The sequence below is a fragment of the Branchiostoma floridae genome, chromosome 2 (genome assembly GCF_000003815.2).
Source record: "Branchiostoma floridae strain S238N-H82 chromosome 2, Bfl_VNyyK, whole genome shotgun sequence".
NCBI lineage: Eukaryota > Metazoa > Chordata > Leptocardii > Amphioxiformes > Branchiostomatidae > Branchiostoma > Branchiostoma floridae.
The window spans coordinates 33,962,272-33,981,661 of NC_049980.1; the positions used below are offsets into that span (position 1 = coordinate 33,962,272).

Below are 19,390 nucleotides of genomic sequence, written 5' to 3' on the forward strand. Positions count from 1 at the left end.
TGACAGGACCTATTTACACACCAAATATCATGACACTCCATCACTTAATTTGCGTTACGATGTTCAACTCTCATAACTCCACCGGGTGCCATAATACCGCCACAACAGAAAACGTTCTTATGGAGGCCTTCTTAAGATTGTCTTGAACATTACAATATATTAAATGTATAAACCTCGGAATCAGTGGTGCTGCATTGTTAATCTCTTTTTAAAAATCACTTTGAATTCATGTATTTTTCTCATGGCGATGGAAATATAAGAGTTGATACATACAAAAACGCTGCTAAAAACGGAACCATCTTTGCGAAGGTGACAATATGTTTCCGGGGACTCCATTTCGTAGTAGGGAGTAAAATGGATTGTTTGTACTGGCCCTGAATTTGCGTTTGAAATTACTATGCTGGGTTTACTGTATATATGTTAATGTTCGCAGTGGTTACCGCTAAAAACGCCGAAATGATGATAAAACCACCGCGAAAACTTCCGATTTTACGGTATGTTTGAATCGTGATTGACAGCCAGCCAAGTGACGGTTAGGGCAAACTGTATGGCGTCATACGTCATCCTCCCAGAATCCACCAGTCACGTCACTAATGCAAAAATAGCCCCAGAGCGGGCGGGAATCCCGGCAGTGATCGCTGACGTAGCAAATTTGTTCCATCAGCGCAAACTGCCGGGCTTTAGTGTGACAGCAAATTGGCCTTGTCAGCAATCATGTTCGTCCGTCTCCCGGAGAGCCGGGTGCAGCAAGCTGCGCTTCCTGTGTGGCCTGTACGGGGCTGGAGGAGGTTCCGGGTCCGCGAACAAGTCGATGAAAAATGGGTTTTCATTTAACAAAAACGTCCGCGGTCTGTGCTTAACTTGTTAGCGTGATGGTCGCTTATTGATCCGGGGCCCAGAAATGACGCGAAAAAGGTCTTTGAGTAACGTGTGCAGAAGGGGCATCATGGGGGTTTGTGGTATACTGGTCAAACATCTTGAATATACGGATCACTTATTGATACACAACTTTATAGTGCGTTGATGACGGTTTTACATCCTCGTAGTAAGATATGAAATATAAAAGCTGCTCAAGCTGCAGTCAGCATCTGAATAGAGTTGTGAACGTTCGAACATGTCCAGCCCCTGACAAAAGGTAGTGGATGCTATCTTAAAAGTCTGAGCATTTACAATCCTATCAAGTTGCATTCTTCAGGTGGACTCTGCTTTGTTTTTGCACATATTTAGTAATCAGAATTTGCAAAATTATAAAGGCAATACCACTGTGCAATTGAGATCAGAAGCGTGATACTGATAGCTTGTAACTTGGTAAACATTCATCTATCAAATCAACAACTGTTTTGTCTCCTCATCCCTTTATTAGAATGGAAAGGTGGAATAAACTATGATGCAACTGATAATCTCAACGTACGTCCTTAATGAAAACCTATCTTTAACCACATTTTAATGCTTGTGTAAAGGTTCCATCTTTAAGCTAGTGAAGAGACAAAACATTTAGGGAGCCTTGGGGATTTTATAAAGATCGAATCCCCGATGATGCAGACAAATGGCTGTGTGTTTGTGTTGTAAAACTCATTTGTCGAACAAACTATAACATGCAATATGTGGTAATGGTAAAATGGTTTATGTTTTTATCTCTGACAGCCCATTGGTGACCCGAAAGCCGGATTAACAAGCTTATTTACTTACCAGTTATACAATTGAATGTACATGAACACAGGAAGGTATATTTACAACAATAGGTGAGCTAAACATACATAGCGTACATACATGGCATTGTTAGCTTCTCCGTTCGCTTCTTTGTAATCTCACATGACTGTGTGGATGTGGGAACATCTAATATTTGTTATGAAGATATCCATCGCCCCCATGTGTAGCCTCCTCCACCAGCTTGGTCCCCCCGTTGCTGCCAGTGCACCACCACAGGAGAGGCTCTGCTCGGGTACAGGCGCGACTCCGGCACCATCCAGACCACGGCTCGCGGCGCCACCTCAGCTCGGACCTGCACATTCGGACACCTCAGGGCGGATGGGGAGCAGTAGAGCCACCAGGACCAGGCAATCCTAGTCTGTACCGAACCCGGGACACGAACAGAACCAAGGTAAAGCTTTCCGTGTCTTCCTTTCTTCTGAATTCTTGGTGGTATGTTGATGAGGAGGTCCTGAATCCTGTGGCGCTGCGGATTTGCCGCAGTGGTATCGGGAAAACTGGCAGAACGGAAGTCGCGATGACAGCCTCCAATTTGTTTGAAGCCTGAATTCTATAAGATTCTACAGTCACGGAACAGCCTTAGGAACCAAATTAAGCTATTCAATGTAATCTGATTTGTTCCATTTTACCAGTTTATCACATTCAGGTCCTTGACCCGTATTTCAGGTGCCCCTAGATACACAAAGAGATATTTTGGAGCATTCAAACAAATAGTCCAATCTTGTTATACAAACAACAAACCTTCTGACAACTGTAGAATGATATTGCAGTTGTTTCTTGCTGTTCTTGGTATGCCGTTCATTCGCCGCTAGGTTTTTTTATGGTGGGTATACGTGTAAAGTATGGGCAGGGTCTTTACAACATAGCACTTAACAATAGAATATAACCCACCCTTATTTTACATACAACAAACCCTATTGTATCGGCACTGTAGAGTGTCAGGTTGTTGCTTGCCTGTACCACTGATATTTCGTTCTAGGCAGGTGATGTTGTTTATAAATGTGAAATATTGGTGGGGGTTATTACAACAGAGCACTCAACAATAGAATATGCCCACCCTTATTTTACATACAACAAACACCATCGTATCGGCACTATAGAGTGGTATTGCGTCAGGTTGTTTGTTGCCTGGCGGTACCACTGATATTTCTTTCTGGCGTCGTTGTAAGTGATATTGGTTACATGACATATATATTTGAAATGTGGGCTGGGTCTTTACAAGAGAGCACAGGGCCTCAAATTTATTTTTCTTAAGACATGTTTACAAACGCTTCAAGACGTTTTCACTTTCTGCAAGGCGCCGAGAAAATGATTCAACAGGAGAGTACAAACATGACGTCAGAAATCGGCATCTATATCTGTGACGCCATGCAAGATATACCAGCGATTCCTTCTGGCAACATCAAAGACATAAAGAAGCTAGCGTCCTTTAGCGTATTTATTTAGTGCTGGGTAAGACAGTGACATAAACATCACAGCTTGGATGCCCCATCTCTGTATGAAGATGTTTTATTTCTATTTTACTCACATTCATTTGTTGAGTATTAAACAACATTTGCTTATGTGCGTCTTCTGCCCAAATAACATAGAAGAAGAGATCATCTCGCACACGACAGTCGGAATTAACAAAGGAGACTGAAAATTACCACAGTAACATAATGTAAGCGTATGTAACATACATTCGCATAATTCCACCAGGTGTCATTATACCGCCACTTCAAAAAACGTTGCTATAGAGGCGTTCCCAAGATTGTCTTCAACACCTAAATATCTTAATTGTATTACATGTAGGATATTTAACATTCGGTGTTCAAGACAATCTAGGGAAGACATCTATACTAACGTTTCTTGAGGTGGCGGCATTATAGCACCTGGTGGAATTATGATAGTCGATGTTAGATATCGATGAACCGGAATAGGGATTGTCAATACGTTTTATTATTTTATTTCAATTTCAATTCACTTAATCAATGAACCCAGGGGTGCCGTATTCAGGCAATATCACTGCACCCCCGGCATATAGCCGTGAACCTAACCGACTGAATGGCCAGAAATCTGATTTCCTTTCTCCCCGAGCAGGCCACAAAGAAAATATCGAATTTTCGGACTTGCAGTACGACCGTGACTGCTGTGTTTCTTGCCCAAGGCGCGAGTTTGGTATAAATCTCACCTGTAAGAACATGAAGACGTATTGTACAGGTTATCAACATTAACAACCGTTCTGCAATATCAGCAAATCTGGTTATACCTGTATCACAGTGCCTGCTTCATCTATGGATATATGGTGCCTACAGAATGCGTTTCAATGCTAATCAATATTCATTACTGTATGTAGAAGGGAATACCAGGTAGATAACAGTGAACCCGGTAAAAGGTTTCCCAGATCAATGTCCCTGCGTATTTTGTATGTGGAAGGCGTCCCTCCGTAGCGCTGGGAACGTACTGCGCGCGTCCTCTGGTCGATGCCGGGTATGATATGCAGATGAATAATGCTCTCATCGATTTCTTCCCGAAAATTGCTTGGATTAAGCTAAATGTCTTCGTTTCAGGAACATCTTATCTTAGATTGTCACAGATACACAAGATTACCCCCCCCCCCTCCTGGCTTCACTAATCATTACATTCGGTTATCTTGCGGGATGTTCTTTTCGTAGCGCGCTCCACGGATAAAGCAACAGAAATGCTGATGAATAAGTTGTTTTTTAAACCAAAATTCATAAAAATGAACGGTGGCTCATACGAGATATCATTTGCACAATGAGCCAATAACGCAAATTAATAGTAGTGAAATAAAAAAAAAGAGTATGTTGCATCGCATCACAATCTATCTATTTCTTTTACATTGTCATCCCCATTGGTATAGCCTGTGTAACCGCAAGCGTGTAGATAAAAAAGATGAACTCCGAAAGAATGTTAAGAGGACTTAATTACCTTCTGTCTTGAAGGTGCTCACATTTGCAATGGTTGCAACCTGAACCTGGACCTGATTGTCTGTGTAAACGTGTGAATGGACGATTCTCAAAACAATGGTCCATTTAGCTACAAAGAAATCTGTTTTGTGGAGTATTCGACTCCCACTGGCGTTTTAAAATCCTACAAGGCTAACTGCGTCCGTACGATTGACTGTAAAACTTGGCAGAAATGACTATAGACTATACGCTACTTCTCTTTTGTTATTTTCCTTGACCGGTAAGACCCAAAGGGTGTGAATGTTTGATCATATTATTTTTTTCGGACCAATCCAATACGAAAAACCCACCCCTAATCCGTAGCCTTCCAACTGGCGACTTCTCCACAGCTTGGTCGTTAAAGTGCTGAAATGAATATAAGGCAACTGGTAATATCAACCTGAATTCATGATGAAAACCTTTTCTTAAGCACACTTTAATGAATGTGTATAAGTCCCATCTTTAATCTAGCGAAGAGACAGAATATTTACGAAGGTTTTACGGTTGCTTAAAGATCAAATCTCATGCAGACGGATGACTGTGGGTGGGTGCTGTAAAACTGGTGAACATTTGTCACCATGAAACATCTGTAGTCTAATGCCAAACCGTGTAGGGTTAACGTTATTTTTCATTTTCAGTTTTTATCTTATTTTTCATTTTATTCACATTCATTTACTGAGCATCAGACAAAAAGCAACATTTCCTTATATAAGTCTTCTGCTCAAAGAAAAATAAAAGAACAAATAACAGTCAAAGTCAACAAAGGGAACTCATAACGAAACGACATATAACAGAGGTTGACATCAAAATAAATCAGGTCATACATGCTTAGTAAGCAACCTTTGTTTATGACTTTATTTTGATGTCAAATGCTTACCAATCAAATTAGATTAAGCGAATCTTCCAGTCTCTGAAATATAGGTGAACACAAAGCCGACAATTTGACAGTTTAAGACCGATGGGACCGTGTAGGGGTTACGTTCCAGGGCTCGAAATCCTTTTAACTGCATACCTGGTGCAGGTACATTGAAAATAACCTGCACCAGACAAATTTTACCTGCACCACTCTGAATTTATTTAGAAAGTATGGATCATACTAGAATTGTTCAGGAACCATTGCTATTTTTCAGTTTTATACTTTATAGGTGGTAACATTCAATGCAGCTAATAACAATCCATATACAGCTACATCATAGGACATTTATGTATAAAACCCAGTACACGGACCAGTGCAGGTTAGGTGCAGGTAGACACCAGAAATACCTGCACAGCTCCAATTTTATCTGCACTAACCTGCATATGCAGGTGGTATTTCCAGCCCTGCGTTCCATCGCCGTAATTGTGCCGCTCGGGTTTAGCGTCCCGAATTCCCCTCGGGAACGTCGCGCTGCACCGCCGTAAGCCGACACTGGATTGAGCCGGCCGCGCAATCTACCGGATCGTGATTACACTTCACCGCGCCGGACGTAAAACAATCAAGGCGTTTGAGATGGCCTCCGTCCCCTGAGGACAGGCTCTGCATCGAATTCACCCGGCACGGATTGCAACTCCCCGCCTCAACACTTCAGCGTGGCCTCCGGCGAACAGCGTTCACGATAGAGGAATATATATGGGAGAGATACATGTCAGAGTCGAGATTTTAATCTGGCAGACTTGCTGATTTTACCGGTAGATATCCTGAAATGGAGTCCGTAATAAAGATATTCCCTTAAAAGGAGGTCAGAAGTTTTCAACTTTGATTCAGGAAAATATAGATTGACAGATATATCTGTCAAGGTCATCTGGCAGAATCGCCGATTCTACCGGCAGAGGTTCCGATATTGAAGTCCCTGTCTGTCGACAGAGTGTGATCCGGATAGGATATGGTAGGGATGAGTTAGGGTGGTATAAATTTTGAAATTAGATAAATCCTTTGATATTAAGTGACATGAATTGAAGGTCATCGAAGTGGAAACATTCAGACTGCCGTTTAAGGAGGCGTCTCAAAGCCGCAAAACCTGCGTGAATACCCGGGAGGTCCATTGGGATCTCTGCCGCCAGAATTGCCATATCTCTAATGCAGATATGCCCATTGAAGCCAGGATGCTAGGCATATGGTAGGGTGGGTGATTTATAGATCATGAATTTCAAACGTTCTGACTGTGTTTTGAGGCTCCAATCGGATTCTCTAAGCTAAGGCTGTCTTTCAATCTACAGACTCTACTAAATCTGAATCTCTCGGGATGTCCCTGCAGCTCAACTGGTAGCAGCGTCATGGCTGAGCCTGTGATTCCGATTCGTTGGTAACTGGGAGACCTTGGTTCAATCCTGGGTAGAGCATCTTGGTTGGGTTGGGTTGGGTTGGGTATCCTGTGTTCCAGAAGGTAACTCGAGCACGTTTAGGGGGAGGGAGGTCACAACCGATCCCTGTAAAAATGTACCATGCTGCTTAAAATGCAAGGGAACTTACTGTCCTACGTGTTACTAGGTACTACGAGAGACCGAATAAACCAATCAGAATATCTATTTCGGTCATTTTATTTCTTTAATTTTTACCCAAGGTTGCCCTCCCAGTGATTAACACTGCTTTGCAGTGGAGACCTGCGTTACAAAAATAAAACAAAACAAGTACTGTACATACAGTGACATACAAACAGAAAATTAACATACAAGAAGTAAAATGAAAGTAAAATCTCTACCACTCTGCCAGACTACAGCCCCTGCCCTGACAAATCCACCAGTTCTGTGTAATGCGCTTAACCCCAGTGTTCGCTGCCAGTCCTTCAGCGTTGTTACTGTTACCCTTAATGGGAATGCCGAGAAACCTTTACCCGACACTATCGGACCGTGTCCAAGTCTAATGTTCTCACGCGTTATAACAGACCCGTCCCTCTCTCTCCCCCCGGACCTGTACATGTCCCCCCGCCTTGCTAGTGTAATCCCTAATGGCGTTCCGCCACAGTCAGAACCGAGCGGTTGAAATACACTAAAGCTGATTGCCTCTGACCCGATCCACTACCTGTGATTCCCCTCGGGACCCCTGCAGAAGTTGTTGACAAGCCAAGTAAAGATCTCCTCAAACTTTGCGTAACTGGAAGAGACGTTCCTGCTGTTGGCCCTCAGTGTTGCATGGCATAAAGTGCAATTAAAGTCCGCTAAAAGAATGCGTAAATGTTCTGTTTTTCACTCGAGTGCAAAATAGAACCTTTAAGCATGCTTTAAGATCGTACTTAGACATCGGTTCTTTGCAGTGTAAGAGTTGCCACACCATAACCGGTCCATATACTCTGTCCAAGGTCACGATGAACAATGGCAGCTTCCATTATGCCAAAATCCAACCTTGACCTTTGCCTTCCCAGCACTTACCTACCAACATGGCTAAAGCAATACCTCAATTTCTAATGGTGGCATCAAACAAGTTGATGGCCAAGAAACTATGGAATAAGCTATTGCACGCGGTAAATGTACCTTGAGTATCAAACATACATGATTTAACCAAGCAACCGACCCAAAACAGGAGACATTCCATGACCAAAATGTTCTGTAATCTCATGACCTTAAAGCTTAAGGACAGTGTCAGTTACCATGGTTTCACTTGTCTACCTTAGTTTCTGTTATATGCCTTCAATCATATTTCAGTGGTGCCGTTGATATAAGCCATTTTGCTTGGGTGCGGCGGCAGTCGATTCTGGATGATTTTCACAATAAAGAAAAATAATTGGTTTAACTCAGGACATTATGGAATAAACTGTTGTATGTGATGGTTGTAACTACAAAAGCAAATTGAAGATGAATTTCGCTTTGTCATGATGTGCAGTAGGTACAATGTTTCACGTAATGAGTTATTCACATTCCTCGAATCAAATACAACAGATTTTAAGAGACTCAATGATACAGACAGATTTGATTACATATTCAGATGTAATAACTCCCACAATGCTAAAATAGGTAAATATACAAAAGACTGCTTTGTCATAAGAAAAAATGCCGAAACTCATAATTAGCCCCACTCGATTATAATACAATATCAATGATTTAGGCTAGCTCTTATTGTTCTAGAAATTAGGATGCCAATTTCATTCTATATTCATAATCTGCATATGTACTAAGTTTGATACTTGTTTTAGTAATAAGGTTGATAAGTTTGTTTCTTCTTCTTTTTTTTTGCCATACATTGTACCGTGTACGATCGTTGCGCCATAAAGTTCATCTATCAAACATAGAAACTCAACATCAGGAGAAAATGTTACATCATAACGTTGTATTACTACTCTTATGCATTTGTCTGCCCCTGCTTGTAGACTCCAAATCGGCAATGCTGCCTGAGAGTCTGTGTAATGCACTTGTCACATTTCCTGATAAATAAATAGAAAAATTTGTAAGTGCCAATACGATATCTTTTTGCTGATAGAGATGCAGATCCAGAACACTCACTGCTGCTGAGTTCCTTTTGTAGCAGGGAAAATTCTAAATGTCAAGTTGCCAATATAATATTTTTGTTGTATGCAAAGAAACAGTCCATGCAGAACCAGCTACTGCCGTTGATCCAGTCCCTCTTTGCCCAACCGTGCAAACAACGAGGAGACATTTCATGACCGAAATCAGAACCTCCGACCTCTTGCTCTACCGACCTGCTTCACGGCGACTTTTAACATCCTGCAGATCGATAGTAATAAATAGCGTCCTGCTCTGAGCTGCGTTCTGATGTATTAAATTGCCCTTCATAATAGGGATATTGCCTCCTTTTACTACGCGCTGTTTATGTGCATTACCAGCCGTGCACACGTGGAGACAGGTGGGCTTGTATGGGGCGCCTGTAATGGATCAAGCAATCAGCCCATAGTCTGTACAGCACGCCGGGTTATTGTGCGCGTTTTGTGGGTCCCAATACACCGTGTTTGTAATGTGTACTTTAATAACTCCACCGGGTACCTTAAGACCACGGCATTAAAGAAAGATGCCACGGAAGCCTTTTCAATAATGTCGTGAACACATGAAGAGTGCATGCTAGTACCTCAGGGATTGCAGATGTTGCATTAGTCGAGCTCATGGACTTCACCATCACATTAATGTAGCAGTGTTATGACAGTTGATATCACAATTGTATTGCAAGGGGAATATCAAGTTTCTCCTAAAACTGACGTTTCCTTTTGAATCAAACAGAAACAAACAACTGAACACAGTGGCGCAGTAATATGATTTTGTTTAAGACATAGATAGCAGTATTACACAATTTATTCAAATTGAATCGTGTATGTATCATGATAAAGATAAACATGGGAGCATACTATAAAGAAAAATAAATAAATAGGACTGCTGAGTTAAGTACATAGTACGCTGACGAAGGTTTATAATATTTCAAGAAAATTCAATGTCAAAAACTGGATGAAATTTGCAGATTACTTCTGGACGTTTCGGATGACGTCCACCACCCTAGCGTCTTCAGGGTCACTAGAATGAGCTGACAGAACAATACTAGTTACACATATGTAACTAGATAAATCGGTTGAGTATTTCAATTATTGAAATAACTACAATGTTACGTACATAGAACTAAAAAAAGTTATAATAAAGATTGAAAATTCACGATGGTTTTATTAGATTGTCGCAGAAAAAATAATTATGAACTATATGCAATAAATCGACGTGTTCAAAACGTAATATAGACATCTAAAGTCATCTTACACAGGTGGGAAATCAACAGACTAATAAATATGCAGGTCATCAACAATGTTTTACAAAGCATCAACAAAGTGTTTTTTAAAATTTGGATAATTTAAAATTTGGATAAATCAAGTTTTGAAACAAGTTTTAGACAATGTCTATCTGACTGCACAGCTAGGTGATGACAGGGAATTGTTGAGTCAGTGACAGTGACGAAGAGAGGACTCATCCATGCGATGTACGTAGTTATGCCGGTAATCCCTCCAGAGGTGGTAATCTGATCACAGACACCAGGAGGGGGGAGATAGACTTACCAAACAGTCAATTCCGGATCTAAATGCGTAAAGCACCCGCAGGATTGATTGACTAAAACCGAATGTATAATGGATGGGAAGGGATCATTGGTGACAGCGTGGTCTGCGCAAAAGGGACTCATCTCTAGAAGTTGGGTGTCATTTTCTAAAAAGACCACATTTCTGAATACAAAATCAGCCACGTTTTTAAGATTTCATCACAGATTAACCAGGAAATGGACCATTTATAGTAGCTGAAAGAGTTTCCCCATACAGACCAGTGTGTTGGCATGACGGGGATGGGGCAGAACCGAGGAGTGTGTTCCTAAGGGATATTTGCTTAAGATGTAGGTCACTGTTTGCCTCAAAGCAAGGGGAGAATTGAGTTTCCAATACAATTACATTTTTTGTCGATGAAGATTAGACACTCAGGTAATAAGATATGTTAAAAAGCAGTTTAGTTACTCAAGCAACTGGATATGATTTTGGAAACGGTCAGACGTTTCAGACAGCCTGTTCCCACCAACCAGTGTTACTGACGAAAGACACCGGACGGTTGTTTGAGGCGTCTGACAGCTTCAAAACCATATCCAGTTGCTAGAGTAACGTTTTTTTGGGCGTAATTACATTTTCGATTAAAAATACTATCTGCAGAACTTGCTAAAACAGTTCCCTCGGGATTTGAGTCCCTTTTGATGATCCCCATGTTATCTTTGCAGTTGGAATTCTACTGAGACGTATTCCTCGATGTGCAGTTTCTTCGCATAGAATAACCTCTTACCGGTCTGTGAAATAAAATTCGTAACTTTCCTCCGTGATTTTTTATCAATTTCCTTATAGACATCTAGTTTCGTTGTATTCTTGGCTGCAGGTTTTCTTCGTCATGAATTTTCTGAGGGTTCCGAATATAGATATAATCTTCCATCATTGTATATGATAATCGCCTATATCCCGACAGAACCAGGGGTCGTTAGATCATCAGGAGGCTACGCCACACAGGCTATCAAATATTTAGACATCTACGACTAAAGACAAGTGTTTGTTGTGCGTTTATGAAGCTGAGACATCCAGGTTAACAGTATTCAAATATCAACAGGATAATGTATGGAAACCACTTCTCACGTCTCAAGTGACATCCATTGTCAGCGTCAGTAACGTCAAAATATATTGGTAGAACGAGTCAATAACGTCTGACCGTTTCAATCTACATTTTAGCTAGTTGATTGACTAACTGTCATTTTGATTGAGGAACTGTTACTTTGCGAGTACTAGCTACATGACTAGGCGTGGGTACCGATACGGAAAATTCAGGTCCGGAGGATCAGGTCCAGGTCCGGACTTGAACCTGTACCTAATTGTCTGTGAAAACTTGTGAACGGACGATACTCTGCAAATGAATCTTAAGTTATTTGGCGAAGTATCCAACTCTCACTGGCATTTTTTGTAATCCTGTCGTCTTGGAAACTCTGTAAGTTTGTAGAAACTTGGAAGAAATGACCATAAACTCTAATTCGCTCAACATCATTTCATCAACGTTGTTTCTGATGTTTCTGCAGGGTAGAGATGCCGGGAGGGGCCTGCAAAGCATGTCAGGGCAACAAGTGTACGAAATTCAGCCAGCAGGAGGCAGGGGCGGGGTTCTTATTCCTCGGCAGGTGAGTCTTCTCCTTCTCTTTCTCCTCCCTATCCTCCTCCTCCTCTTCATCCCCATCCTCCTCATCCTCATCCCCATCTATTCCTCTTCATCTCCTCCATTCCCCATTCTCCTTGTGATGTTAGAAGGAGAGAGGCTCTGGCATCCCTCTTCCCACAATCATGTCTCAAGGAGTTTCCAGTTCACTGATTACAACCATCTTATCTTATCTAACCACAACACAAGTCCAGTTATTCTATTTGAATGTTGAGGCACAGCAGAAAACCTGGCAGCCAGCTTTCTCCACCCTTCTTGGTTTTCTTTTCTTCTCCATCTTCTCCTTCTTCTTTCAGCTAGTGTCATGCCTGTGTATTCTCTGATATGATATTATCCTTCCATATTTTCCGATGCATACCACTATTTCTACCTCCCTTTGCGGTTCCTCGCATGATAGTCTGGCTAGCCTTGCTGATCGTGAAACTCGGTCGTGCCACTTCAGGTTTCGCTTCTTTACACTGAGGAGCTCTTCTAGATGCAAAACGTCTCTACTGAGCAGTTCTGTATCAATATAAAAAGAGGTCTTGATTTGATTGATAACTACCAGCCTGTCCGAGATCAAAGTGGCGCATGGAGACTCTCAGGAGTTGACCTGCTGAAGGGGCCTGCATAAATAATCAGGGTCTCTTGCTGTTCAAAGAGTGAGAAGTACCTGCCATCCATCCTTGTCATACGGACACTTTAAATCCTTGAAGGAAGGAAGTATAGTTTTGCGTGAATGTAGACGTACCTTTTTAAAAATGGATGTTTCCCGATTCATATCCAGTTTTATTGATATGCGACATAAAGTTTGCTCTGTCGATAAAAAATGTAAAACATAACTTTGCTAAACATGCGTTTATGTATACAGCATCTTATTTCAGAGCATGCATTAAAATACAGTTCTCATAGCTCATTAGAAAAAGAGGGCGAAACATTCTTGAATGCAAGATGATAATTGCGCAAGAAGCCGCTGATCTTAAACTACTGCCTTCCTTCTTTGAAATCCCTGAAGGCTTCTCAGCTTATCCGGTGACGACAAGCCTTCCGGCGGCGGCGGCGGCTCCAAGTCCGGAGGGGCGAGTTCCGGCGGGTCGAACAGCGGCTCGTCCATGAGTAACAAGCAGTGCAAGTGTGGCCACACGTACGCACAGCATGCCTGAAGCTGCTCCAGCAAACCGACACACTCCCTGACCAACGCATCTTGTCTTGGTGACGCAATCATTGATATAGAGGATGTAACTCTCTACTGATGATAAGAGAGACCAAGAGCTCAAGGTGTACCTCAGGGGGTTGCCTAGTTACTATTTTATTGTGAAACAAAGCTTTCCAAGTTCAACGTTTGCCTTGCCATAGATACAAGAACACTGCTTCCATATATCGTTACGAACTTGATATACAAAATGACAACAATATCACATCAACTCTGACCCGCCAGTATGCTGACGTTGTTTTGTTGTCATCTGGTGGGCTGGGTTGTTGGTTTAGGTTTTGTAATGTTAACCCTTCCTTATCCTTACTGTCTTCTCAACCAACCTGTCTCCAACGAGCTTTGAGGACTTCCTTTGTACAAGAATAAGTACTAAATCATCAGGTATGCTGTTGCACTGACACAGAAACTTGACCAATCAGTTCAGCACTAACCGCAATCGACACAAACGCTCCGTAACGATACAAACCGAACATGGCGTGCTACGCGTACGGTGGTGATGCTCTCTTCTCCCCGCACACAGGAGTGTGGTGAGGGGTATTAACAATAGTACAGTCACCAGGACACTCAGTATATCCTGTCAACCATATAATCAGTGTTTTGTACTGAGAATCCTATAGCCTAGATCAAATCGAATCACGTTCTTCACTAATCCATTTCATCCGCCATTGTAGACCAGTGAGTCATCATCATCATACACACAGCGTGCCCAAACCATCATTCCCTTCATCTTCCAAAGAAAGAAAAAGTCATTCTCACTTCCCCCCTTCATCTGCCCAAAAAGCAGGTACAATCTATTCGGACGAGAAAAACAAACAAAAGCTGGTTCAGCCTGTATCTTGTTTGCAAACCTGTGCCACCATCGAAACCCTTAGGCTTAAGGACCTCCTCATCAAAGGACCTTTGTGACCGCCAGATGAACATTGCAAATCTGCACAAACGTAGATATTTTTGTGTGGTCGATTTTTCTGCTTGTTCATGTATACCGTTAGACCTAGCTCACATCAAGCACGTTAAAGAGTCCACCACAATCGTCAATTTTTACTTACTTGGGGTACGAAAGCCAAAGCTTACCAGTGCCGAACAAAGAGGCTAGCCATTAGTGTTAGAATTGGTTGGACTGGAGATCTTGGTTCCGTGTCAGCAATGATTGTTTGTCACTCAATCAATTGAAGCGAAAAGTAAAACAAAATGTCGCTATGTTTTAAACAATGTACATTCATCTTTGAATATGGAAACATCTTAAACTACAAGTTAAGCAAATTCAGTAAAAAGACAATATCTGACAAGCGTTGAGGGTAGATTCGCAGAAGTCTAAATGACTGTGGCAAAAATCCAAGAAATGGGCCATCTTACTGCCGGTTACGTTTTCCAGTTTGATCATTCAAACATCGGCTAAGCTCCGAGCCGTACCGCTTTATTCTTACCTCCCCGTGATATAAATGTGTGGGACGATTGGAATAACGCTACGGCAGAAAATCGGTAATTCCGCATCGGAATGATTATTTATCAAGACCCACGCGGCGGATAGAAAACCCATATACAGGAGAACTCCTGCTGATTCAATTTCAAGTTCACTCGGGCGGGTTCAACTGCGAACTAACAAATCAGATGACATTCGGCAGGCAGTGCGGAAGCGTGTCTTCTAGTATCTATTGGAAGGGTGGCCTTTCCAATCGCTGCCCCCGATATGCCAATAGCCCAGTCCGTGATGAATGGGAAATCCTTCCCCCGTCTCCAGCGCTCCACCTGCACGGCGCGAGCAGATAATTTGTGCCCCGACATTTTCCGGTCGTCCCGAAGGCAATCTTCTGATTGACCGAGAACTGATTAAGGCGGGAGACTGGTGGGGGGCTGACGTGAAGAGCCCATTTGGCCACACTAATGTAGTTACACTGCCTTCCCTTGGCATCCGTGCGGGGTCCAGTCTGGCTACAGCAACCAAACAGACAACCCTCCAAGTTCAAGATCAATACTAATTCCTGGAAATTTGTTTGGCCCACGTCTCAGAAGATTAACCCTGACCATCCTTCCTGGAATTTACAAGTCTAACTAATCCGATTTTGTGTACGATTGCATGGATTTCCTAGTCTCCGCTAGTTTCCGTGGGTTGTTGGGAAAAATAATGGTGATCTTTATTTGCGTCTTGCCAACATGCAGTAATCATACTGTTGCATAAATTTAAAAAATAAAAGATCAGGAAAATACCATTACTTGTAGTGATGCAAGTAAACACTTGGAAAAACAGAACAACTAAAGCTATGTTACCTGTAAATCTATCGCTAACCTGATCATGATTTTTCCCTCTTTTTATAACAAGTGACAGAAGAATATGCGACCGTAGAGTTAACATTTGCCTCCTAAGGGAAGCGTTGTTGCCAAGTAATATCTTTGGCACAATCCTCGGTCTATCTGGCAAATTTCTACTGATTTTCCAACACCACACGCAGTATAGCAGAGACTATAAATTTCCTGCATCCTTTGACTTCCCCCCAACTGCGTTGGTGCAATATTGTTGAGTGACTGCCTACTGATTCACTAATACAGCCAGCTGCCAGCAATAACTCTCATAACGAGCGTCTCCATATGCCACCGTAACAGCCATCGACATTTCCATCCCCCTGCACACGGCATTACATACTGAGCACCATCCACATCATGCACTTTCAGCGATTGATATCCTTAGAGTAAGAATAATAAGGGTGCTACCTTGCGGTACAAGAAACGCACTGAAATACAAACCTCACCTATCTTTATACTCAAGAAGAAAAGGCATTGCTATGATTATTGTCCTTGTCGTATTTATTATACATGCTCATTATTCATTATACATGCTCATGTATGAACTATGTGTAAGTCATAGATAAGTATAACATACACTCTCATAATTCCACCAGGTGTTATTATACCGCCACCTCAAAAAAACGTTGTTATAGAGGTTTATTAAGATTGTCTTCAACACATAAATACCTGAATTGTATTACATTTAAGATATTTAACATTCGGTGTTCAAGACAATCTTGGGAAGACCTCTATGCTAACGTTTTTTGAGGTGGCGGTATTATGGCACCTGGTGGAATTATGATAGTCGATGTTACTGAGAAGTTGTCATTTACAACACAATGTACAAACCTCATTCTGTCCAAGACCATACAAGAAATGCAGAAAACTACAGAGCCTTTGCTTACAAGAACACCTCATTGTAGATTCATCTTCCACTTTCATTAAATATATTCATAGATACGTCAATCAACTATGTGTATGTTAAAAATATACATGGAGTTGTACAAAACCTCATGCAAATATACTCTACTATACACAATTTCATCATGTAGTGGACATCGATGTTGTATTGTTTATTATACCTCAGTAAAAATGTAAAAAAAAAAGAACAAAGTGTAATGTAAGATTGAAAATACCATTTCCTAGGGCCCAACTTACATGAGATTTCAGAAACACTTACCGGAACGCGTTCTTGAAAACAGTTCCTGAAACTCATTTTTGAAAAACGTTTTTTCTTTACAAGATTCAAGAGGTAGGAACTTGTTTTGGACACTCTGAGTGCATTTCAAACCTGTTGTAGAAAAATTCAATAAAAATGTTTTGTTTTCATCCTTAAAAGCAGGCTTTTTGCAGAGTGTCTTTGAAAATGCGTTTCGGGAATTATTTTTGAAGCCGCATGTAAAGCGTGCCCACTGACGGCCATTTGTAGTACACGGCTGTACATGTATGTCTGACGGCCATGTGTAGTGCACGGCTGTACATGTATGTCTGACGGCCATGTGTAGTGCACGGCTGTACATGGATGTCTGACGGCCATGTGTAGTGCACGGCTGTACATGGATGTCTGACGGCCATGTGTAGTGCACGGCTGTACATGTATGTCTGACGGCCATGTGTAGTGCCCGGCTGTACATGTATGCCTGACGGCCATGTGTAGTGCACAGCTATACTGTACATGTATGTCTGACGGCCATGTGTAGTGCACGGCTGTACATGTATGTCTGACGGCCATGTGTAGTGCACGGCTGTACATGTATGCCTGACGGCCATGTGTAGTGCACGGCTGTACATGTATGTCTGACGGCCATGTGTAGTGCACGGCTGTACATGTATGTCTGACGGCCATGTGTAGTACACGGCTGTACATGTATGCCTGGCGGCCATGTGTAGTGCACGGCTGTACATGTATGCCTGACGGCCGTGTGTAGTGCACGGCTGTACATGTATGCCTGACGGCCATGTGTAGTGCACGGCTGTACATGTATGCCTGACGGCCATGTGTAGTGCACGGCTGTACATGTATGTCTGACGGCCATGTGTAGTGCACGGCTGTACATGTATGTCTGACGGCCATGTGTAGTGCACGGCTGTACATGTATGTCTGACGGCCATGTGTAGTACACGGCTGTACATGTATGCCTGGCGGCCATGTGTAGTGCACGGCTGTACATGTATGCCTGACGGCCGTGTGTAGTGCACGGCTGTACATGTATGCCTGACGGCCATGTGTAGTGCACGGCTGTACATGTATGCCTGACGGCCATGTGTAGTGCACGGCTGTACATGTATGTCTGACGGCCATGTATGCCTGACGGCCATGTGTAGTGCACGGCTGTACATGTATGTCTGACGGCCATGTGTAGTGCACGGCTGTACATGTACATGTATGTCTGACGGCCATGTGTAGTGCACGGCTGTACATGTATGTCTGACGGCCATGTGTAGTACACGGCTGTACATGTATGTCTGATAGCCATGTGTAGTGCACGGCTGTACATGTATGTATGTCCGACGGAGACCGGGAACTGACATTCCTGTGGCCATTACCAAAATGAAGTCTGACATCAATAAAAAATGACCCACTTTGTTTGCTTCATCAAAACACGGGAAGTGATTCATGGGGAACACACTAAACCAGACCCAATCATGTTCACAGACAGGCAAACATAGCCTCCTTAACAGGCTATATTGTCAGGCCTATTATTACTAAGGCCATGTTGATTTGATTATATGGATGACATCCTCTGGGAACCCCAAAAACTCATGCGAGCATGCAAATAAAAAAAAAAAAATTGGCCCCAAATAGTTGCCTCCATTATGAAATCTGTGGTCAGGGAGGTTTAACAACTGACTGAGAACACAGAGTATGGTAACGTTACATACATAAACAATAGAGCGTTCATTTTTGTTCTTTCAAATCTTCTTATATGACATTGGAAACGACCTTGCCATTCTTTGACATTAGCAGACATTTTCTGACATTTTTGCTATTCTCTGGCATTTCTTTGCTCATTCTGCAGCTGCTTTGTGCAACTTACAGTATGATTGAAAAATATATATCTAATATCTGGAATGGTCGAAACTTGATGCCCGCGTGAATGTCATCCATATAATCAAATCAACATAGCCTCATGGCGTATCATCAGTTCCACCACACTTGGTTGGTTTCTATGTCAGGCTCTACGAGACACAAGAAACTTGAGAGTTATTGGCTGTCCCTGTAGCTCAACTGATAGCAGCCTCACAGTTGAGCCCCTTCTAATTAGTTGGTATCTGGGAGACCCTGGTTACAATCCAGGAAGGGCTTGCCATTTTTGGCTATGGTTAAAAGAGGAATTTTCCTAAACAATCAGGTAGGTTTCACTGAAGAAGAAAATAACGCCATTTTTTACATTTTACTGATAACGAGTGAAAGACGCCTTTACCAGTAGAGCCTGCTACGGAGGCTAGAGGACACCACATTAGCAACTCTACTCTCCAAGCATATCTACGCGACTCAACCTCTGCTTGGAGAGTAGGACAACTCCACACGGACCCAAAAGCCTGCTGTGGAGGCTAGCTATATAGGAACACCACATTAGCAACAGACGGGGCAACTCTCTTAACAAACACAGGGAAGGTCTCACAGGTAACA

The 19,390-nt window shown here is 42.3% G+C and overlaps 1 protein-coding gene across 1 annotated transcript; it reads left to right on the plus strand.

The window, feature by feature from the left end:
* The first annotated feature begins 547 nt into the window (after nucleotides 1–547).
* On the plus strand, nucleotides 548–14,314 carry LOC118409213. Its single transcript, XM_035810082.1, has 4 exons — nucleotides 548–788; nucleotides 1,878–2,101; nucleotides 12,151–12,249; nucleotides 13,279–14,314. The coding sequence occupies exons 1-4, from the start codon at nucleotides 548–550 to the stop codon at nucleotides 13,297–13,299; spliced, it is 585 nt and encodes a 194-aa protein (XP_035665975.1). The 3' UTR covers nucleotides 13,300–14,314.
* The last annotated feature ends 5,076 nt before the right edge of the window (nucleotides 14,315–19,390 follow it).